Here is a 23,915-nt window from a genome sequence, read left to right as displayed (position 1 = left end):
TGAATGCGGTGTTGTGCATACTCGCCTGTGTCTGGCAGCCGGAAGAACTGCTTGCGGGCCCTGATCGTGCGGCTCATGGAGCGGTCGCAGTTGTACGAGATCGTCAGTCTGCCCTTTGAGGACCTGGAGGGAGAGGTGCCAATCGCAACGCAAACGGCTACACACCCCGGCGACCCGACCCCACGCACGACAAATCAAACTCGGCAACGGCGCGACGTCTGACACGGCAAACACAGCGGTCACCGTGGCCTAGCGGCGGCGAAGCGTGCGTGTTGTGTACCCCCGCACCTACGATTAGCACGGTTGGCTACGTACGGGGTGAAAGAAGTTCAACGCGCGTACACGTGCACACGTGCACACGACAGGGGCTCGCAAAGACGCGGGGGGCTCCACCCCTTGGGCGCTCTGCTTCCTAAACCGTTCCCTCCGTGGTGAGCGCACTGCAGTCTGAACCCCGGTGACCTGAGTTCGACTCGCGGCCATGCCACTGCTCCACCACGTCGTACCTTTGACGAATTACGGTTCTAGCAATCGTTTATTTAGTTGAGGTAACGGATGCACCTGTGCACGTTTGCGTATGTATATTTGTGTATATTTGCGTGTATTTGTGCACTGTATATCTTGAGCAAGTGCGTGTGTGCGCGTGCTGGTGGTGAGCGTTTCAGTCTGTGCGTGAGCTTTACGCTGCAACTTGCGTTATGTATTCGTCATAATCGTAATAACAATGTTTAGTTTTGTCTGTAGCGTCGTTCATGCAAATTGCATCTCACAGTTGCTGAGGAAGCCCGGGCAAGCTGGATGGCAGCCAGCCAGTGAGCCGCCACTGTCAACAATTGTGGGGTCCCCCGTGATGATAATGAATGAGTGGAGGGGATGTGCGCCCGTACGTGCATTTTAACGCACAGCAAGGGGGTACAGCTGGTGGTGCATCTACCGCTCATCTCAGTCAGCCAACCCATGGCACCTGCTGGGTCTGTCCCGTGACCTGTCAACATGCCTTCGACACTTCACGTGGCCTCTAAGTGTGCACCTGGCCTGGCACAGGCGCCGTGGTGACGTCACCGTCACTTAGTGGCGAACGGCGGTTGTATTGGTATTGGTGTCTCTGTATGCTGCTTTGTGCGTGCGTGTGGAGAGCGGTGCTCTACATTCCTGGTGACCCGAGTTCGATTCCCACTCGGGGTCAACACCATTGGCGATTATCTGAGCCGGTCCTCCGCCTCGCCGAGGTCAACTCAGCCTTAAATGAGTACCTGGTGCGGTGTGTAAACATCACCGTTATGGAGACGAATGTGGCCGGGCGTGGTGCTGGCCCAGCCACCCCCTCGTGTGCCGTTCCGGCCTTCGTAGGTGCTCGCCAACAGCACTTGGGGGAACTTTGTTATCTTCGTGCGTGCGTGCGTGCGTGCGTGCGTGTGCCAGGTGGTGGGTATTCTGGAGGAGCGCGCGCGCTCCGTGGACCTTCTCTCCCACAACACCTACGAGCTGCTCTACGCTTTCCACGTGCGACGCAAGAACCTGCGCAAGGGTGCGGTGCTCGGCAGCAATCCCCCTCCCCCGTCGATCTCACCTCGACGACCGTCACCCCGGTTACCTCTAGCGCGGCACTATCGCCGACCGGCTCCTCCGTTCCGCAATCGCCGCCAACCACACGTTTCATGGAAACTCTCCCTCGCGTACGGCTGGATAAATCCTAACTTGAAAGAGTCTTAGTTATCCAGGAAATGGATTCTGGTTGATTTGCGGTGCGTTGATTCTCAGTTAAAAGGTAAGCCCGCAACCCTGCGGTGGCATGGTTGAATGTTCTCGAATTCAGGTCAGTTCGCGGCTGTGGGGTTGAAGGTCTGGCCGGTGTTGCTGCAATCGCACGCCTGGATTTTCTGTGAATTTGATCGTTGTTGTTGTTGTTTTTGCGTGCGTGCGCGCGCAGCCAGCAGCGTGATGCTAGAGTACGCCCGCCGTCTGGGCAGGGAGTTGCCCACGCTGGCCGGGCTGCGCAAGCAGGTGCCTGCGCTGCTGCTCACCCTCACGTGCCTGCGTCTCACGCCGGCCAAGTACGCCTGGATCGCCTTTCCCTGCGCGTCGCACACGCCCGTAAGCCCCTACGCACGCATGCGCACACACTATAACCACAACAGATGCCATTCGCCTCTTAAGTGCGCTAACCGTAACGCCACTGCTCCCCACGACTTGAGCGGCAGAAAAGACAACTTTGTCTTCACGTCGCTCTTCCCCGAGCACCGGCCACCAGTTTAATCCTCGCACTGGAGCCAGGTGACGCCTGCAGTGGCAAAGTCTGTCGCCAGCAATGAGCCCTGACCTGGCGTCTAACCTGCGCACGCTTGTCTTGTGTGCCGACGCTGCAGAGCGAGAGGCCGGGAGCCTCGCCCAAGCGGGACCACGACGGAGAGACGGTGCAGCCTCCGCGTGAGCCTCGCTTTGTGAACGCAGCCACCGCCGACGCGACCGCCGTGACCGTGGCTCGGGCCACACGGGCGCAATGCCCAGCGACGCAAACAATCACAACGACACTCACCCCAACACCACGGCTACAAAGACAAAGATATCCCCCACCCACCCCCCATCGTATAGTCTTCACAGACTTTTTGGGGCAAGTTGGGACGGTTGCCAACGATCGGTATTGGTGGTGGCGATGGTGTCGATGGTGTTGATGGTCTTGATGGTATTGGTGGTGGCGATGGTGGCGATGATGTCGATGGTGTTGGTGGTGGCGATGTGTTGGTGGTGTCGATGGTGTCGATGGTGTTATCGGTGTGTGCAGCGAGGCACCGGGTGGAGGTGGTGGAGGTGGAAGACGTGCAGCGTGAACTGTCCCTGGCGAGGGCGCGGTTGCGGCTTGCGGAGTTACACCCCGATGTGACGCACTTGTCTGGTAGGAACGCTTTCTTATGCACACGCATGCACACGCACAGTTACACTTGCCTCTTTTTCCACTGTACAACCAGTTGTGCCAAGCCAGTCCGGCGTGATTCAGGAGACGCCAGATTGATTTTTCCTCCATAGAACCAACAATAAATTCTGAATAAGTGATAAAAGATAAATAGAAAACATAGCCTGCGTGCATTCTCCGTTTGTGATGGGTTTTCTCATTTACAGAAACCTTTTGATCCTTGAAGCAAGTGTGTGTACCATCTGATGCTAACGATGACGACTATTATTTTCTTCGCCCTTAGGCCCTGATTCTATATAAGCGGGGATGGATATTTTGTCTTTTCCCCGATACCGCAGCTAGCGGCAGCAGTGCGGAGGAGCTGGTGCCGCTCTTGGTCCAGGCCGGGCTGATGGATGTGGCGCTCAGCCTCTCGCGATCACACGGCCTGAGCCTGGAGGCCGTGTTCACGGGCCTCGCGTTCAAGTGAGTCCCCCGCGGTGTGCCCGTCAGCCTGGAAGGCGTCTTCGCGAGTCGCCTGTGCGATGGTACGGGCCCGGGGCCCACACCGTCGCCGTACCTCCAATGAGCACGGTTGTCCAAGCACGGTTCGAAAGAAGTTCATCTTACGTACATGTGCACGGTTGTTAAAAGTAAACTAAACTATTTTCATGTTGCCAGGTAAGGCAACGGAAGTGGTCACGTGGATCATTTATAGCGGCCAAATACTCAAACGCTTGATGTTGATATCTGTCTGCTTATATGTCTGTCTATAGTTTTCTGGTTAGATTTTATGTTGCTATTTCATTATACCTGATGATGATTGCTTGTGTTGCAATCGAAACGTCGTATGCTATTATTTAATTTGTTATTTTATCTTTATACGTGACTTTACCGAAAGAACCAAAGAATAATTCCTGCAGTCACGAAAGCTCCAAAATTAAGATCGGGTTCGGGATCGAACCCACGACCTCCTGCATAGCAGGCAAGGGAGTTAACATTTCTCGCCGAAACGGGACATTCGGAAATAGAATTGCACACGAGTATGGGTCGCGTGACGCTTTCCAAAATGCAATCGTCCTTGGGTTTTTTTAGTTTACAGTCCAGAAACCAATGGGCTCGCTGTCGTGGCAGAATGTGTCTGCATGTTTGCAAGTAGCACTTCCCGCTGTGGTTTGTGGCGCAAGTTTTTGGCAGCCCTTTTGATGAGGTTGGCCAGTTTTCAATTAAATGGGTCACCGAGTAGCAGCACAACTTTAGACGAAAGTTATCTTCACGATGCAATATCTCTCTGTCCATTATCAACAGGAAGAGATAAATTGCCACGATAACATTTTCAGTGTGACGATTATTGTATTTCACATTTTTATCATCTATTTTTTTTGCTTTTGTGTATTTCAAGCATGAATTAAGATTGCTTAAAAGTTATCTCAACTTTAATTCGATCAACAAGAGCTTGCCGTCAATCTTTCATGTACGTGTTTGAATGCAGGTGTGTGATGCTTCAGAACGATGTGGATGATGAGCAGGAGGAGGCATGGAATTGGCTATCTCTAAACGAACTACCCACCAGCTCCAACTCGAAGGAGACCACCAGGTGAAACGGCGTGCACGTCTTTCAGCGCTGTACCAGCCCCTCCCTTCCGGAGATGGTATCACGAAGTCTAGTTGGTACGGTTATGGGTTAGATTCGGGATTCCTTGCAATATCAATTCTAGAATCACATTTCAGGTGAACACAAGACACACCGACATTTCTGACTGCACGTATCTAATGAACAACACTATAAAGTCCCATTCCATTTTATGAGAAATTCTTGAGTTTCTGAGCAAGTCGGTGCGTGTTAAATGCGATTCCAGAATTGAGTATCGAGAATACGCGCGTGTGCGCGCGTGTGTGCGCGTGTGTACATGTGTGTGTGTGTGTGCGCGTGTGTGCTCGGCAGCGCAGTGGTTAGCGCACTGCGCCACGAACCCGGTGGCCCGAGTTTGATTTCCGCTCACGGCCAACCAACATCAGTGACGATTGTCTGAACCGGTCCTGGGCCTCCCCTAGGTCGACTGAGGCTCGAATAAGTACCCGGTGCGGTGTGTAAACATCGCCACAGGGGAGACAAAGGCGGTCGGCCGTGGTTTTCGCCAACGACCCTCATGTGTGCCGTGCCGGCCTTCGCAGCTGCTAGCTAACGGCACTCGCCCCAACAGTTCATTAAGACTCCACGGGGTGTGGGGGGCATCTTTGTCTTGGTGCGTGCGTGTGGGGGGCATCTTTGTGCGTGCGTGTGGGGGGCGTCTTGGTGCGTGCGTGTGGGGGGCGTCTTTGTGCGTGCGTGTGGGGGGCATCTTTGTCTGTGTGCGTGTGTGTGGGGGGCGTCTTGGTGCGTGCATGTGGGGGGCGTCTTTGTGCGTGCGTGTGGGGGGCATCTTTGTCTGTGTGCGTGCGTGTGGGGGGCGTCTTGGTGCGTGCGTGTGCCGGCGCAGCCCTGCGGACGAGGCGTGGCGCCTGCTCGCCTGCTACCTGGAGAAGCACGGCGACCCCACGCGCCGCGCCCACCACGCGGTCATCAGCAAGCTGCTCTCCCTCGGGGCCGCGTTGCCCACGTGGCTGGTCAACGTGTACAAGGTGTGTCCGCGTTCACATTGGCGCGCGCGCGTGGGTGCGTGCGTGGGTGCATGCGTGGGTGCGTGCGTGGGTGCGTGCGTAGGTGCGTGCGTGGGTGCGTGCGTGGGTGCGTGCGTAGGTGCGTGCGTGGGTGCGCTAAGGCCCTGGTGCTGGCCACCCAACCAGTGCTAAGAATGGGAAGGGATTAGGTGGCCAGGTGGTGGAAAGGGTTGGAGCACGACCCTGGCACTGCGGGGATGCCAGGGTTTGAAGCCGTGCGTCCACTTGTGGTTAAACCAGGTTCTCAAGAGTTAGTGTTCTCAAGTCTGAAGCCGGGCACCAACGACTGCACACCAAAAAATACAAAAAACTCGTCACATTAAATTTGCTTTGAGTGTTAAGTTCGTCTTTGCCCCACACCTCCGATAATTATCACAGTTGTCTACGTACGGTGCGAAATGAGTTCAATCTACACACGCACGCAGTACACACAGGCGCATGCACACCCACGCTTGGGCTTGCGTGTCCCTGCAGGCGTACGACACGCCGGCGCTGCTGCGCCTCTACCTGCGCTACGACCTTCTGGAAGAAGCGGCCGAACTGTCCCTCGAGCTGCTGGACGCTGTGCAGGGCAGCGGCCACACCTACTTCGGCATCCAGGTGCGGGGACAAAGACGAAGACGCACACGGACGTGCACAGGCCCCGTCGCCTGCTTGGCTGTCGAGATTCAATTCGTTTTCGGCGTTTTGGCTTTCCATGCGGCTTCTGTGTATTTGGACGTACATGAAGGCCTCTTACGGCGTACGTGGGTCGTGGGGTCAGTTGACTGTACTCGCAACCACGCGGTGTGGGTTTGTGAAGGCATGGGAGCATGCACCGTGTGAGCAAAGTACAGCACAACAGTGGATTCTGGTCCCATATTAGCTCCACCCTACACCATCCGTTTTATACATGTTGGTCGGCCATCCAAGCACAATTGAAGCTCAGCCCTGCTGTGCTTCTGACTTGTGACATTGAGCACATTCCGGGTGATTTGGCCACAGTGCGGGAGTGGTCTAAAGGACCCACAGCACATGACCCTAACCCTCTAGTTCTAACCTAACCCTAACCTTCCAGTTCTGACCTAAGCCTAACCCTAACCCTCCAGTTCTGACACAGGCGGCTGGGCGTGGTGTTGACCATCCACCCCCTCGTGAGCCGTGCCGGCCTTCATAGGTGCTCACAATCATCGCTTGCCCCAACAGTCTGTTAAGGTTACACGGGGGACCTTTGTCTGTGTGCATATCCCTCTCAGGATCCCCTGTCAGCCACCGCTCCCCCCGTGTGGGTGCCCTACTCCACCATCGACCAGCTGCTCTTCGCGCTGCAGGAGGGCTCAAGTCCGACCGACATGGAGGTGCTAAGCAGCAGCAGCACTCATCGGCCGAGTGAATCGGGACAGCTCTTCCTAACACTTGGCCAGGGTCACAGCGCTGAGCCCGGCACCGCTAAGGCCCTGGTCACAGCGCGAGAGCGAACTCTCGCCGTTTGTCAATTCTGGACAAAACTGTGGGGGCTCTGCCACTTCCGGGTTTTACCGTATCCCAGGTTCTGCTCCCATGGGCCCACGTGACGGCAACATCGCTGCTTGGAGGCCATGGGAAGGGTGGGGGTCCATGGGAACATTTTCCCCGTCAACCACCACATTGGGCCCTTTGATGGTTGATGTCCTCTCGTGGCCAGTAGCACTGTGGCTTCGTGTGCTCCAGCCGCAGCATCAGTGTTGCAGGCTCACGTCCTGCTCAGCGGGTTGACTTAACCCATCATCTTTCCTGGTTCATTAGAATTCAATTCTAGGAGATGTTAACTACCTCGCATGGTGCACAGGAGGTCTTGGGTTCGATCCCGACCCTGACGCCTGTATATTTGGAGTGTGCATGTTCTCTCCCCTTCATTGCGTTGGGTTTTCTCCGGGTCCTCCGGTTTTTCCCTCCACATTTAGAATCAACGTGCGTTTAGAGTATTTGGCTGCTTTAAATTTCCATGCGATGAGCCACTTGTGGCCAGGTCACTTCTGAAAATGAGCTATATAGCTCAGTGGGCCTTACCTGCTAAAGTAAAAATAGTACTCTGGTTATTTTTATCAAGTCACGTAGGTATAAAAAAGCGTCCGTGGTCAGGTGGCGGACGCTGGTGTTGTGACCGAAACGTCGTGATTCATTTGATTTGATTTTCTACCCACGTGACTTTACCGAAAGAGCCAAAGAGAATGGATTCCTGCAGTCACGAAAGCTTCAAATCAAGATAAAAATAGTAGTAGTGGAATGAGTACAGCTTAGAGTGGTTCTTCTTAACCTGGGGTGCACCCCCTGGGGGTGCGAGACGTGGCCAGATCTATTTTAGACGGTAAATCATCGAAAACACCAATTAAGCACAGCACGTAAATACAACTACTTTGTTTCATCAAACCCAAGTATTAACGTAATTTTTGTTACGATTTAAAACCAAAGGGGGGATGCAAGGCTGCAGTAAAGGTTAAGAACCGCTGGCTTAGAGGCTTAAACGCCGTGTAATGGGTGCGAATGACCCTTGCTGCCAGGGGCTCTGAATGTATTGAAGCAATATCAACGATCCCATCAGAGGGCACACTCACGCACGGGTAACATCAGCATGACCGGGAGTGGAGAGAGAGGCGGGGTGCCTTCTGGGGAGGCTTTCGCTGCCACTGGCTTTCAACGCGAGGTGCGATGTGAATACGTTGTAACGTACGATTCCCCGATTCGGTTATCACCACGTTAATTGTAACGTGCGTGCACTTTACATTTTTGTTGTTAACGATTTTTTTTGCGTGAACGTTTTGCCATTTTTCTCTCTCTCTCACAGCTACGGGAAAGGCTTCTGGGTAAAATCCACGCCTACCACGAGCGGGTGGAGGGGGTGTCGCGCGACATGCTGCACCTGGCCAATCAGAGGGCTTGCCTGCAACATCAGCAGCAGCAGTGAAAACACAAGCCTCTCGTCTCGCGTGTCTTCATTATTTTTATTGCCTCTGTGTGATACAAAAGCGGCTGTGCTAAATGGCGTTTTTGTTAAACGTTTGTTAAGAAAATATGAACCTTGAGTAATTTAGAAATAAACACTTTGACTATACAAATGTTTTTTGTGTGCATATTTTCTTTGTCTACGTCATATATATATGCACACACATCGCATTGGTATATCGTACAAATATATGTTTTTGTTTAATATAATTCGTACACACAATAGCAAAAATGTGTCGCTTGGCAAAAACCCATTTAGACCCAGTCCTTGGTGAGATAATAACCACAACACAGGGAAGTGGGAAATATCACACGGCACAAATTGGCTGCAACTAAATCGCTAAGCAATTCTCGGCATTCACGATATTGCAGTGGTGTTAAAACACATTCCCAGCGGGCTCTTGTCTGTTTTGCACGTCCATAATTAGAACGGCGGCGTGTCGTGGTTGGCCACCGAGCCGTGAACCTGGCGACGCGAGTTCGACTCTTGGCCCACAGCCGACGTCAGTGACGAACGATGCCTTGAACCCATCTTGGGCACCTCATTTACCGCCCGGTGAAGTATGGTCAAACAACCCTTGTGATGGAAATAGATTGGGGGGGGGGGGGTCCCTTGACCCCTGCAGTGGGTGAACAAAGGGCTGTCATCTTTTGTTTTTAATTATAGTTCATATATAAAGCGCTTGTGTTGACATTTTGCCCATTTAGCCCTGCGCACGCGTTTCAAGTGTTTCCTGAGGTTCGAATGATTTAATGTTTCACAATTTGCATTGCTGGCTGTGGAGGTGCCCGCTAAGGTCTGTGGGCTTGTTGGGAGGGAATTCCCACCATACGGTTTCTGTAGAAGCCTTAAATCAGTGGTGGCTCTTCTCAACCTGGGGTGCATGCACTCTCTGGGGGTGCGACACGTGGCCAGATTTTCTTTAGAAGGCAAATCGTCAAGTACAACGACTTTGTTTATCAAACCCCTTATGTATTTACTAACATTGTAAATGTTCGTCACGATTGAGAGCCAAATGGGTGCAATTCTGCAGGGAAGGTTAAGAACCACTGCCTCATCCCCAGCGTACGAACATGTCGACCTCGTCCAGTGGGCTGTGGGGTTGCGAAGGGCGGAGTCCAGCGATTAGGTTTATTTATTTGAGCAGTCTCCAGGCACTGCTGATGTTGTTTGTGTCTCCCCTCGAGCTGAGCGAGCGGGGTGGACCTGCGCAGCCCGCTTGAAGCCGCCGCTTCGCTGCTGCTGCTGCTGCGCCGTCGCATTTCGTGAGCGCGGCGACAGCGCCTCGCGGCGTGTGGGGCTGGGTCACATGTTGATGCACGGGCCTCACCGAGGCAGATCGCACCATCGGTCTCACTTCACCCGAGGCGCTCTGTTTGCTCTATCGGGCCGCTTCGGGGGGAGGGGGGGGCACTGACGTCTTTGGCAATGTCCCAGCACACAATTCGCAGGGCCGCGGTTTAATTTCCTTTCTGGCTGCGACGTTTTGGAACGGGGAGTGATCGGCGCTTTTTATCGTCGTCGTCGTTAGAAGAATAAAAACAAGTCCTGAATGTTTCTCCAACGTGTGGACATTGGCAAGGGACGAGAGGAATCTCGATTGGATCCTCGTGGGTAACGGGCGCGGGAGTAATCTTGCGAGGACGGGACGGGCTCCCGAGGTGACCCAGCGAGGCACGGGCGGGTCCCTGAGAGCACCACGAGTCGCTGTGCTAAGGCGAAGCCGGGACACACAGGATGGGGGCGATGAGACGGTTGCACTAAGCAGCATAACATGTGAAAGTTAAGTAAAGTCGTCCAATAAGTCACACGGTCCAAAACACGAGCACAAACCATAGAGCGAAGCTCGTATAAATATTGAAGACATGAATTATGGCAGTGCATCGCCCAGATTGCAATCCCAGTGCGGGGGTAGGGGGGGTTTGTTTAACCATACTTCACCATGCTGGTTAGTGCAGCTTGGTGAATGGCTTGCTCAGCCAAGGCCCGTTCCAGATATCGCTCGCTTAGCCACGGGGTCAACAACCGTGGAGGTCATCGAACTGATCGCGGCCGCCGGGTTCACAGCGCAGCGTAGCGCGCTAACCACTGCGCCACCGCTCCACGCGAGCTTTTTGTGCGAGAGAAAAAAATGACCGAAGGGGGTAGGAGGAGGGAAGGTTTCATCCAGCAGTGGATTGAACACGGCGGAAGGGTGATGATGATGAACACCAACCATCACGCGAAGGAAGAAACGCGAGCTCGTCGTGAGAGCACACACAGAGAGAGAGACACAGAGAGACACACACAGAGACATAGAGAGAGTGAGACACACACAGAGACAGAGAGAGACACACACACAGAGACACAGAGAGAGAGACACAGAGACAGAGACACACACAGAGACACACAGAGAGAGAGACACACACACAGAGAGAGAGAGACACACACAGAGAGAGTGAGACACAGAGAGAGAGAGATGTAGGCAGCACGTGACGCCACGTGACAAAGGAGCCACTCGGTATTCGGCGCGTGTCCCCGCGCGTCTTTGTCTCCCCCCGGCAGCCCCCAAAGACCCCGCGAGCAGCGCGCCGCTCAGCACACACGCGCCGCGCGGGGCCGTCAAACAGCGAGCGGCGCTCCACCACTGCCCCCCCCCCCTCCTGACGCCCTCGCTGCTGACACTGCCACTGCCGCTGTTGCCGGTCAGCAGCAGCAGCAGCGAGAGCCAGCGGCGGCTGCGACGGCTGCAGGAGACTTCGCTGCAGCAGCAGCAGCAGCAGCGAGACGCTCCCGTCCAAGGTACCGGCGCCAAATCACGGTTCGCGCTCCGAGCGCGGCGCGTTGAACGCGCGCAATCCGTTCTGTGCGTTGGCTCTGCGTCGGCGCGTTCGTGCTGCTGCTGTTGTTGTTGTGCACGCGCACGCTGCTGTTGTGCACGCGCGTGTGTTCAGTAATGGATGCTTTCAATACCACCACCACCTTGGTCCTATGGTCTATGCGCCTGTATGGGAGACCGTGTTTATGTGTTGATCTGTTTTCGCATGTACACGTGTCATCACTGCACGTGTACACGCGCGCGTGTGTGTGTGTGTGTACGCATGTATGTGTGTGCGTGTACGCGTGTGTGTGTACGTGTGTGTGTGTACGCGTGTGTGTACGTGTGTGTGTGTACGCGTGTGTGTGTACGTGTGTGTGTGTGTGTACGCGTGTGTGTGTGTACGTGTGTGTGTGTACGTGTGTGTGTGTGTGTGGACGCGTGTGTGTACGCGTGTGTGTGTACGTGTGTGTGTACGTGTGTGTACGTGTACGTGTGTGTGTACGTGTGTGTGTGTGTGTGTGCGTGTACGCGTGTGCGTGTACGCGTGTTTGTACGTGTGTGTGTACGTGTGTGTGTGTGTACGTGTGTGTGTACGCGTGTGTGTGTGTGCGTGTACGCGTGTACGCGTGTTTGTACGTGTGTTTACGTGTGTGTATGTGTGTGTGTACGTGTGTGTGTGTACGTGTGTGTGTGTGTACGTGTGTGTGTACGCGTGTGTGTACACGTGTGCGTGTACGCGTGTGTGTACGTGTGTGTATGTGTGTGTGTACGTGTGTGTGTGTACGCGTGTGTGTGTGTACACGTGTGCGTGTACGCGTGTGTGTACGTGTGTGTATGTGTGTGTGTACGTGTGTGTGTGTACGTGTGTGTACGTGTGTGTGTTCGTGTGTGTACGTGTGTGTGTGTACGTGTGTGTGTGTACGTGTGTGTGTACGCGTGTGTGTGTGTACACGTGTGCGTGTACGCGTGTGTGTACGTGTGTGTATGTGTGTGTGTACGTGTGTGTGTGTACGTGTGTGTGTGTGTACGTGTGTGTGTACGCGTGTGTGTGTGTACACGTGTGCGTGTACGCGTGTTTGTACGTGTGTGTACGTGTGTGTGTACGTGTGTGTGTGTACGTGTGTGTACGTGTGTGTGTTCGTGTGTGTAGCGGTTAGCGCGCTGCTCTACGACCACTGCCACCCGAGTTCGATTCCCGCTCACGACCAACCAACACCAGTGACGATTTTCTGAACCGGTCCTGGGCCTCCTCTAGGTCGACTCGGTCTCAAATGAGTACCCGGTGCGGTGTGTAAACGTCGCCACCGGTGAGACAAGGGCGGCCGGGCGTGGTGTTGGCCACCCCCTCCCCCTCGTGTGCGGTGCCGACCTTCATCGGCGATGCTCGTAAACAGCACTTGCCCCAGTAGTCTGTTACAGGCTACACGGGGGATCTTTGTCTCTGTATACGGCCCAGTAATGGTGACCGCGTGCCGCATGCATCGTGTGCGTGCCACGTGAGACCCGAGTGATACCCCAGCCAGTCCTAGACCTGTCCCTCCCTCTACCCAACGTCTCCTAGGTAGACTCGACCTTAAATGAGTGCCTGGCGCCGCGCGTGTAAACAACGACACTGGGGAGACAAAGGCGGCCGGGCGCGACTGCATCTCCCTGACGCGCCGTCTTTACCGACCTTTATTAATAAATAAATAAATAAATGCGGTGCCGCTCACGCCACTTGCCCGAACAATCTGCGCAGGCTACACGGGGGATCTTTGTTGCCGCGGTGCTGTCGGGCAGGCGTGGCGCGCGGAGCGAACATGGCTGGGTGGGTGTGGGGAGCGGTGGCGTCGCGGTTAGCGCTGCGCTGCGTTCACCAACCCCGCCAGCCCCGGGTTCGATTCCCGCTCACGGCCACCAACACCGGTGACGATTATCCGAACCGGTTCCGGGCCTCGCCTAGGTCGACTCAGCCTCGAATGAGTACCTGGTGCGGTGTGTAAACATTGGGGAGACGAATGCGGCGGGGCGAGGTGCTGGCCCCCCTCGTGTGCCGTGTCGGCCTTCCTAGGTGCTGCTCTCGCCAACAGCACTTGCCCCAACAGTCTGTCGAGGCTACACGGGGGACTTGTGTCTGTGTGCGTACTGTTAACGTGCACGCGCGCCTTGCTGGCTCATGGCCGCTGTCCCAACAATGGCTGGTGCTGAACCGCGGCATTGTTGTGATTGTTGTTGTGATTGTTGTTGTTGACGACCCGGAGTCTCGCGGCTCTTGTTCAGGAGGGTCCTGCCAATTTTTGGCAGTAGGAGCGGGGGCGGGGGAGGCCGATGATTGTTGCCATTGTATGCTTATACATTGTATATTATACAATTTATAAGTATATACAATGTATGTCATGGGATCATGTATAATATACATTGTATATGCAATATATAATTACATGTATAATTATATATTGTATATTATACATGCGTATACGATGTATAATATGTATACATTGTGTATACTTATACACTGTACATTATACATTGTGTATGCTTATACACTGTATATTATACATTGTGTATGCTTATACATTGTATATTATGCATTCTGTATACAATCGCAACTCTTTTATACACGATGTATGTGTATATTGTATACACAGTGTGCACACAATGTTTCTAATTACCATTCCTATACTGTGCATTCCGATCGTATGTTTGTGTTGTTGTGACGTTCTCACCCCCTACTGGACATCTATGATAAAAACATCTTAAAAGCTCATCGGATTCCTGCTGCAGGAAAAAAACAGATTCCGATTCGAGTTCTGTTAGCGAGTAGCAGCACCGATGAAGGCCAGCACGGCTCGCTAGCGGGTGGGTGGCCAGCACCACGCCCGGCCGCCTTTGTCTCCCCCGGTGATGATGTTTTAACACACCGCACCAGCTACTCATGTAAGGCTGAGTCAACCTAGTGGAGGCCCAGGACCGGCTCATAGCTACACCTACACTAATGCGCAACAAAACAAAGATGCCCCGTATAGCCTTAACAGACAGTAGAGGCAAGTGCTGTTAGCGAGCACCTAATGAAGGCCGGAACGGTACACGAGGGGGTGAGTGGCCAGCACCACGCACGGCCGCCTTTGTGGGGGGTGCTTTGGCCCCAACTCGCAGCTTCGGCCACCAGGGGAGGGTGGCCAAGGCACCTCCGGTGACCAAAGCTACGAGACAACCCCCCCCCCCCCCTTGACAACCGCCATGAGATTTGTTTTGAACAACAGTGCGTCAAGGAACAAGGCCACTTATTTAAAAAGCAGTTAATTTTTTTTTATGTAAATGCTCTGATTTACGTTCCACGTTTGATCTAATTCAATTGGAGCTGTAACGTTTGGCTTCCGCCAAGCTAATACCGTGGTCCCACTTGAGCGATTAGGGCACCCCGTGAGCTGAGAGTGTCTTTACTGCGCCGCTCAATCCACTGTGCATGGAACACACACAGCATCACACAGCAGCAGCAACATCAGCAGCAACTACAACAGGGCGCGCGTTCAACACAGAGTGTATTTACAACAGGTGCGAGTTCAATCTTGACTGAAAGGTTTCGTGACTGCAGGAATTCAGATTATTTGGGTCTTTCGCTAAAGTCACGTAGCTATGTGCGATCGAAACGTCGTAGTTTTAGTTTTTTGTTATTTTATTTGAACCTCTCTACGTGACGTTACCGAAAGACCCAAAGAATACTCGTGAGTTACATGACCATTCATTTTGCTTCGTCTCAAGAGCTGGTGACTTGCGGATGACAAACGACACCGCGCCACGCACGTGCTGGGTGCGTATCGCTCGACGACAGACGCGCACACGCAGCGCTCGCACGGTTCGTGCCGACACTCATCGACAGCGGCGGACACATCGCAGTCCACGCACAGATTCCAACTCTCCTGCCTCCACCGTTTAACCCGGGGATGCAAATGCTGCTCGCCCTGACCGTGCTCCGAGAGGCCAGGGCTGACAACAATCACGCGAGCGCACGAGACAAAGACACCGATCACCCCGCATCACCAGGCGCCTTCAACAGACTGCCGGGGCCAAGGTCGCTTCTGAAAAAGAAGCTGACAGCCCAGCGGGCCTTACCTGATGAGAAATAAAAAAACATGGTTGAGTTCTATTTGTATTTGAAGCGTTCGTGACTGCAGGAATCGCTCTTTCGGTGAAGTCACGTGGAAAGAAAATTCATTAAATAATAGAATACGCCGTTTCGATTGCAACACAAGCAGTCGTCATCAGGCAGACACACAAGCAGAGAGACAACACAGAGACACACAGACAGACACACACGCAGAGAGAGAGAGAGAGACAACACAGAGATACACAGACAGACACACACGCAGAGAGAGAGAGACAACACAGATACACACAGACAGACACACACGCAGAGAGAGAGAGAGACAACACAGATACACACAGACAGACACACACGCAGAGAGAGACAACACAGAGACACGGTTGATTGTGTTGCAATCGAAACGTCATATTCTTTTGAGATATTTATATATTTATTTATTTCTACGTGACTTTACCGAAAGAACCAAAGAGTTATATTTGTATATTTTACGCGATTTGTTTACCATTCCTATACTTTGCACTCCGATCGTGTGTTTGTGTTGTTGTTGTTGTGACGTTCTCACCCCTTACTGGACATCTGTTAAAAGTAGCAGCACCGATGAAGGCCAGCACGGCTCGCTAGCGGGTGGGTGGCCAGCACCACGCCCGGCAGCCTTTGTCTCCCCCGGTGCTGATGTTTTAACACACTGCACCAGGTACTCATTTGAGGCTGAGTCGACCTAGGGGAGGCCCAGGACCGGTTCAGATAATCGTCACTGGTGTTGGCCAGTGACGATCAATGCGCGTGGACACACACACCCGCACGACGACACAGATCCTCCTGCGTAGACTTGCCACTCTGAAGAAAAATAATTAATGAATGAAGCCATGAGACTCGGTGAGCGTCGGGGTCTCTGCTGGGTTTAAAAAACAACACGCGCAACATCATCCCTCTCTACCCCCTCCACACCCCCACCCACCCCTCTCTACCCCCTCCACACCCCCACCCACCCCTCTCTACCCCCTTCACCCCCCACCCCACCCCTCTCTACCCCCTCCACACCCCCACCCACCCCTCTCTACCCCCTCCACACCCCCACCCACCCCTCTCTACCCCCTCCACACCCCCACCCACCCCTCTCTACCCCCTCCACACCCCACCCCACCCCTCTCTACCCCCTCCACACCCCCACCCACCCCTCTCTACCCCCTCCACACCCCACCCCACCCCTCTCTACCCCCTCCACACCCCCACCCACCCCTCTCTACCCCCTCCACACCCCACCCCACCCCTCTCTACCCCCTCCACACCCCACCCCACCCCTCCACACCCCCACCCACCCCTCTCTACCCCCTCCACACCCCCACCCACCCCTCTCTACCCCCTCCACACCCCCACCCACCCCTCTCTACCCCCTCCACACCCCCACCCACCCCTCTCTACCCCCTCCACACCCCACCCCACCCCTCTCTACCCCCTCCACACCCCCACCCACCCCTCTCTACCCCCTCCACACCCCACCCCACCCCTCTCTACCCCCTCCACACCCCCACCCACCCCTCTCTACCCCCTCCACACCCCACCCCACCCCTCTCTACCCCCTCCACACCCCACCCCACCCCTCCACACCCCCACCCACCCCTCTCTACCCCCTCCACACCCCACCCACCCCTCTCTACCCCCTCCACACCCCCACCCACCCCTCTCTACCCCCTCCACACCCCACCCCACCCCTCTCTACCCCCTCCACACCCCACCCCACCCCTCCACACCCCCACCCACCCCTCTCTACCCCCTCCACACCCCACCCACCCCTCTCTACCCCCTCCACACCCCCACCCACCCCTCTCTACCCCCTCCACACCCCCACCCACCCCTCTCTACCCCCTCCACACCCCCACCCACCCCTCTCTACCCCCTCCACACCCCCACCCACCCCTCTCTACCCCCTCCACACCCCACCCCTCTCTACCCCCTCCACACCCCCACCCACCCCTCTCTACCCCCTCCACACCCCACCCCTCTCTACCCCCTCCACACCCCACCCCACCCCTCCACACCCCCACCCACCCCTCTCTACCCCCTCCACACCCCACCCACCCCTCTCTACCCCCTCCACACCCCCACCCACCCCTCTCTACCCCCTCCACACCCCCACCCACCCCTCTCTACCCCCTCCACACCCCACCCCACCCCTCTCTACCCCCTCCACCCCCCACCCCACCCCTCTCTACCCCCTCCACACCCCCACCCACCCCTCTCTACCCCTTCCACACCCCACCCCACCCCTCCACACCCCCACCCCACCCCTCTCTAACCCCTCCACACCCCACCCCACCCCTCTCTACCCCCTCCACACCCCCACCCACCCCTCTCTACCCCCTCCACACCCCACCCCACCCCTCTCTACCCCCTTCCCCCACCCACCCCTCTCTACCCCCACCCACCCCTCTCTACCCCCCTCCACACCCCCACCCACCCCTCTCTACCCCCCTCCACACCCTCCACACCCCTCTCTACACCCCTCCACTCCGCCACCCCCGTGGAATTGCAGAGAGCCGCGGATCGCCGCTGCTGCCGCTGCTGCTGGTCGCACCAAATGAATCGCAAATGCCGCTGGCAAACACTCAATAGACGCGCGCGCGCACACGAACGCGCTCACGCGGCCACGTGGGGGGGGAGGTGTGGGGGGGGAGGTGTGGGGGGAGGTGTGTGGGGGGAGGTGTGGGGGGAAGTGTGTGGGGGGGGAGGGGTGTGGGGGGGGAGGTATGTGGGGGGAGGTGTGGGGGGGGAGAGATTTATCTGTGAGGATGGAGGAGGGTGGGAGGGGGTCGTGCTACGGCCTTGGAACGAGAGTCTCCATGGAGAGAGGCTTTTCCCGTCCGCCCCTGGGGATGGGAGTTTGACAGCGGCGGGTGAGTGAGCCTGAATGTGTGTTGTGTGTGCGTTTGTGAACGTGTGTGTGTGTGTGAACGTGTGTGTGTGTGGGGAGCGGTGGTGTAGCGGTTAGCGCGCTGCGCTACGAACCCGGCGACCCGAATTCAATTGCCGCTCATGGCCACAAACACCAGTGAAGATTATTTGAACCGGTCCGGGGCGTCCCCTAGGTCGACTCAGCCTCAAATGAGCACTTGGGGCGGTGTGTAAACGCTGGGGAGACAAAGGCGGCCGGGCGTGGTGCTGGCAACCCATGGCGTCGTGTGTCGTGCCGGCCTTCACAGGTGCTCGCTAACAGCACTTGTCCCTACAATCTGTTGAGGCTATATGTGGGATCTTTGTCTTTGCGTAGGGCTAATGATGAATGTCGCTTGAATATGACATGTGGTGATGCGGGCGATGGGAACTGTACACGCGTGAAGCATGTGGATGTGCATCGTCCTAATGATTGCGGCGTGGATATGAGAAGTGTGTGTGTGTAATTGGCGTGGGGGCGGATGCGGTGATGGCAAAAGGAGGGCGTGTGTCTTGGCGTGATCATTGTGGCACGGGAATTTGACAGCGGCGCGTGTGTGTATCATGGGTAATGGGGGGGAGATGGCTGCGGTGTGATATCTATTTAATAATACATGGCGCATCATAGAGGGTGTCTTACGATGTGGTTTGTATTCAGTGTGTGCGAGGGGCTGGTAGCTGCCCCAACTGGTACGACATTGACCAAATGCCACGGTGGAAACACCCCACTGAGACGTGGAGCTGAGTGGACTTGCCGATGACCGGTACCAGCGGTGTCAAAATCGGCCTCTGTGGAGGAGGAGGCTCCTGAAGGACGCTACTGAGTAGTCGGAGGCAGTCGCCCTCCAACAACAACGGAGGGCGGTGGAACGACGCTCACAACATCGAGCGGAGCGCCGGGCGGATACAACGCAGGGAGTTGGCAGTGTGGGGAGCACAGGTGGTGCGTCTGCCAGTCGTCTCAGTCAGTCATCCCATGTCACCTGGGTCTGTCCCGTGACCTCCTGCCAGCGAGCCTTCGACGCTTCACTTCGCCTCAAAGTGCACCTAGCCTGGCACAAGCGCCGTGGTGACGTCACCGCCACTTAGTGGCGAACGGCGGCTGTTGTTTCCGCTATGCGTAAGCATCGGCGCTGGGGGTGACGAACGAACTTGCTGTTGATAATCGGAGTGATGGAGATGACGATGGTATCGATGTTGATGATGATGGTTCTGATGATGTGTGACACGGTGCTCGTGCAGAATGCAGGCCCACGTGTGCATCGCTGTGCTGCTGCTGGAGCTGTCCGCTGTGGGTGCATTGTGGGAAACTCGGTGAGAGGGCAGCACTCGCCTCGTGGTGACGTCACTCTGCACGTGCAGTGGCGCTGTCTCCACGGGGCCCCGCGTCCTTTCTCAAACACGGAGACGACCGCGGCCTTCCCTCCATGCAGTTAGCTCTGTCCATGATGTTACTCACGAATTTGATCATCCATCAATGTTAGTCTATGAGCAATGTTAGTCTATGGGCTAGGCTAGTCTATGGGCAATGTTAGTCTATGGGCAAGGTTAGTCTATGGGCAATGTTAGTCCATGGGCAATGTTTTGTCCATGGACAAGGTTAGTCAATGGGCATCTGATCTCGCAAGCTAAGCAGGCTGAAGCTTGCTTCACGCTTGGCTACCTTGGCTTGCCAGGTGTTTGTAGGGCGTGGGGACGTGCGGAGAGGTGACCATGAAATGGCATTCGCTGAGTTGCAAACCCATCGCAGGTGGTGCACGTCTCCGGGTTCTCTGCATTCCAAACAAAGCTGAGCCGGGTTACAACCCTGCTTAGCTTTGGAAATCAGAGATGGTATATCAGTGCATTCAGGGTGATTTGGTCGCAGGCTATACAATTATCTGAGCCATGAATTATTCAATATGAACGAATCAATCCATCAATGCCCCCCCCCATTCCCCCTCCGCCCGCCCCTCCCTGCCCAGCAGCAGACGGAGAGGTCCCCGCGGAGGCCCCGGGCGGGGTGAGTGGGGGGGTCGTGGCGGCCGGGTGCGGGCCCTGGCAGTGGGGGCCGTGCGTGCCCACGGCGGGCGACTGCGGCCCGGGGAGCCGCGAGAGCACCCGGGGGGGCCCGGGGGGGCCCTGCCCCCTCGAGACGCAGCGCTTCCGCTGCAAGTTCCCCTGCAACTGGAAGAAGGAGTTTGGAGGTGAGCGAGCCGGCGAGCGTGCAGGCGGTGCCACTGCACCGGGTGGGAGCGGGTGGGGACGGCAATTGGACAAGGGGTGGTACCATTCCATATGTTGCACCAGGGCCCATGCCAGACGCGGTGTGTACGTGCGTGTGTTGAACTCCTTTCGCGCCGTACGTAGCCAGCCGTGCTAATGGGAGGTGCGGGGGAAGGACAACAAACGAAACACAAGGCAGGGATGGGGAAGCATTTCCGAATAGTGATTTAAATTCGTAAAGTGGTGCATTTCATCCGTAGATCCCACCAATGCGCCACCGTGAATGGAAAGCCAGGAAATTAACAGACTCTGCAGGGTGAACGGCCAGAACGAGGGGCTAGAGGCCACTTTAAAGGTTCCAGAGGTCTGTTCATAAGTCCAACTTTACTGTTGTCGATTCCAAACGTTGTCTGACGTGTACACTAAACACGGGGAATGGCTTTAAAAGTTGTATAATCCCCTGTAGAGGTACATGCCACTGGTTCTTCACGTTCTGCAGATGTAGATGCCACCACCGCCATCTATTATTGCGCGAGGCGGTTAAACTTACGACTCTCGGTCCGAACAGGCAACTGGACATTCGGGACAGATTTGTTCGTATCTCTGAAAGATCGTAAGTCGAGTGTTCGTAAGTAGAGGAGTCCCTGGCCACACACTGCTTCACGCACGGAGGGAGTGTCGTTGGGGAGGTCGTGTATCTGTCGGGGTGCACAAACCTCGTCCTCACAGGCCACGATCGCGGCAGTGGCGCTCACAACATCGCCATGAAATTACCAGCCCCGTGCACGATCCGAACTACAGAGTACAACCTGTAATTGCCTCGGCCGCGCTGTGGGTTAACTCGTGGCTGGCCGGCCGCTGGTGGGTGTTGCGGTTGGCCCGTGGCACCGTGGTTCGCAATCGGCGAGTTCAAAGTGCAGTCAGAGGTCAACTCGGCTGTCGATGCCTCCCGGGTCGATAAAATCAGTACCGCTTTGTGAGAAGTCAAGAGTGGATATTTTGTGGATTGCATCAACCTCGCAAATCTGAGTGTTGGATTTGCATCGCTGGCTCAGGGAAACCACATTGACTTTTTTTGGGCACTTAATTACTCGCATCAGCTGTCAGGGACATTTGAACAAATAAGTAATTTTACGGTCAATTGAACGTTTTTAATAACAGAGGGCAGAGTCTCCGATTGGCTGTGGAGAGCAGGGAGAGGATTGTGGGAGTGAGTGGGGATTTGCGTTGGAGTGAGCGATGGGTGTGTGGGGAGAACACAGCGGGAAGGGATGTCATCTCTCCTGCTCAGGGCAGACGAGAGATGATGAGAGCCGGGAGGCACACGGGGAGACAAGTAGAGATGGATGCAGAAGAGAGACACAGATAGACACATAGAGAGAGAGACACAGAGAGACACAGAGAGAGACACACATAGAGAGAGAGACGCTGAGATATGGAGATACAGGCACAGAGAGAGGCATGGGGGCTGTGTGTGGGGGGTGGGGGCTGTGTGTGTGTGGGGGGTGGGGGCTGTGTGTGTGTGGGGTGGGGGCTGTGTGTGGGTGGGGTGGGGGCTGTGTGTGTGTGGGGTGGGGGCTGTGTGTGGGGTGGGGGCTGTGTGTGGGGTGGGGGCTGTGTGTGGGGGGTGGGGGCTGTGTGTGTGGGGGGTGGGGGGTTGCGTTGTGAACGCGGCCCCTGGCTCACGGCCAACACCGCCAGTGACGATTTTCTGAATCGGTCCTGGGCCTCCCCTAGGTCGACTCAGCCTCAAATGAGTATCTTGTGCGATGTGTAGTAAAACATCGCCACGAGAGGGATACAAAGGCGGACGGGCGTGGTGCTGGCCACACCCCCGCCGCCACCCCCTGGTGTGCCGCTCGCAAACAGGACTTAACCCACCGGTCTGCCGAGGTTATCCGGCGGGGGTGTGGGAGTGTGCGTGATCTTTTGTCTTTGTGTTCGCAGCCGACTGCAAGTACCACTTCGAGTCGTGGGGGGAGTGCGAGCGAGAGGCGCGCGTCAAGTGGCGCGCGGGGACCCTGAAGCGCGCCCTGCACGGCGCCTCGTGCGCCACCAGCGTGCGAGCGCGCAAGCCGTGCTCGCCGCAGCGCCCCGCGGGCACGCGAGGTGGGGAGGGAGACGCGGGGAGGGAGACACGGGGAGAGAGACACGGGGAGAGAGACACGGGGAGGGAGACACGGGGAGGGAGACACGGGGAGGGAGGCACGGGGAGGGAGACACGGGGAGGGAGACGCGGGGAGGGAGACGCGGGGAGGGAGACACGGGAAGGGAGACGCGGGGAGAGAGACGCGGGGAGAGAGACGCGGGGAGAGAGACGCGGGGAGGGAGACGCGGGGAGAGAGACGCGGGGAGAGAGACACGGGGAGAGAGACACGGGGAGGGAGACACGGGGAGGGAGTCGCGGGGAGGGAGGCGCGGGGAGGGAGACACGGGGAGGGAGACACGGGGAGAGAGACACGGGGAGGGAGACACGGGGAGGGAGTCGCGGGGAGGGAGGCACGGGGAGGGAGACACGGGGAGGGAGACACGTGGAGAGAGACACGGGGAAAAGTCACGGTTATGGTAGGGGGTGATGGGGGAGGTGATGGGGGGGGGGGGTGATGGGGGGTAGTGAGGGGGGGTGATGGGGGGGTGATGGGTGGGGGGTGATGGGAGGGGTGATGGGAGGGGTGATGGGAGGGGTGATGGGGAGGGGTGATGGGGGGGGTAATGGGGGGGGGGTGATGGGGGAGGTGATGGGGGAGGTGATGGGGGGGTGATGATGCCACTCTCTTCTGACTGTCGCCTGCAGGCCCCAAAATCCGCAAGCAGAAGGGGGGCAAGCGGGGCCGGGGGGGTCCCGCTGAGCGGCGCCGCGAGGGCCCAGGCGGTGACGGGGACACGATGACCACCACCACCACCACGACCACGCGGGAGACCGGCACCCGCTGAGGCCCGCCGGGTGGAGGGGGAGGGGGGCCAGGTCGGAGCCTCGGATTGGGGGGGCGGGGGTCAGCGTAGGTCGTGAGATGTGGGGGGGGGGGGGGTCTGGGTCGTCTAGGCCAGCAGGGGACTTGGTGGTGGGGGGGGGTGGATGGATGAGAGATCCACCACCACCACCCCCCCCCCCCCCATAAACCCTCACGTTTTATTAATATTTGAATGCTTCGCTGACAGAGTAACAACTAATTATAGCAATGGCTAAACACGACAGCGAGGACACTGCGAGATGGGGACGGCACTGCGGCAGAGTCAACTGCACACATTCGTGTCTCTTCATCACTCATCGTTCGCTTCCATCGCGATTTGCAAAAAACAACTTTGACGCCTGTTCAATCGTGTTGTGCAACAATTAGCTGCCCTTCAGAGAATTCTGTTTTTTTTAATTGTAATTCATAAC

General features: G+C 56.3%; 2 protein-coding genes across 3 annotated transcripts in view; both read left to right on the top strand.

Moving 5' to 3' along the window:
* Window positions 1–8,599, top strand: part of NUP160 (nucleoporin 160) — a 32,177-nt gene extending 23,578 nt beyond the window's left edge. For both annotated transcript variants that reach the window (XM_078868981.1, XM_078868980.1), the window contains exons 26-36: window positions 39–135; window positions 1,423–1,528; window positions 1,931–2,094; window positions 2,367–2,427; window positions 2,783–2,893; window positions 3,250–3,376; window positions 4,383–4,487; window positions 5,371–5,512; window positions 6,026–6,151; window positions 6,787–6,888; window positions 8,355–8,599. In XM_078868981.1, coding sequence (XP_078725107.1) covers window positions 39–135; window positions 1,423–1,528; window positions 1,931–2,094; window positions 2,367–2,427; window positions 2,783–2,893; window positions 3,250–3,376; window positions 4,383–4,487; window positions 5,371–5,512; window positions 6,026–6,151; window positions 6,787–6,888; window positions 8,355–8,474 — 1,261 coding nt within the window. In that variant the 3' untranslated portion in view covers window positions 8,475–8,599. The remainder of the gene's footprint in view (window positions 1–38; window positions 136–1,422; window positions 1,529–1,930; window positions 2,095–2,366; window positions 2,428–2,782; window positions 2,894–3,249; window positions 3,377–4,382; window positions 4,488–5,370; window positions 5,513–6,025; window positions 6,152–6,786; window positions 6,889–8,354) is intronic.
* A 797-nt stretch (window positions 8,600–9,396) lies between these two features.
* On the top strand, window positions 9,397–23,644 carry LOC144942435 (uncharacterized). The gene is made up of 7 exons (XM_078869308.1): window positions 9,397–9,411; window positions 9,661–9,778; window positions 11,058–11,294; window positions 19,571–19,642; window positions 20,293–20,514; window positions 22,481–22,642; window positions 23,328–23,644. Exons 1-7 carry the CDS (start codon window positions 9,397–9,399, stop codon window positions 23,465–23,467), a joined length of 966 nt encoding a protein of 321 aa, XP_078725434.1. The 3' UTR covers window positions 23,468–23,644.
* The last annotated feature ends 271 nt before the right edge of the window (window positions 23,645–23,915 follow it).

This window comes from Lampetra fluviatilis, chromosome 27, assembly GCF_964198595.1.
Source record: "Lampetra fluviatilis chromosome 27, kcLamFluv1.1, whole genome shotgun sequence".
In the NCBI taxonomy this organism is placed as follows: Eukaryota; Metazoa; Chordata; class Hyperoartia; order Petromyzontiformes; family Petromyzontidae; genus Lampetra; species Lampetra fluviatilis.
This window is presented reverse-complemented; position numbering and strand designations above follow the sequence as displayed.

What these genes read in the sequence shown, in the direction of transcription:
- LOC144942435 (XM_078869308.1), top strand. An exon ending in GCGAGACGCTCCCGTCCAAG is followed by an intron (nt 11,295 to 19,570) that starts GTACCGGCGCCA and finishes GTGCTCGTGCAG; the next exon opens with AATGCAGGCCCACGTGTGCA. An exon ending in CTGGAAGAAGGAGTTTGGAG is followed by an intron (nt 20,515 to 22,480) that starts GTGAGCGAGCCG and finishes TTGTGTTCGCAG; the next exon opens with CCGACTGCAAGTACCACTTC.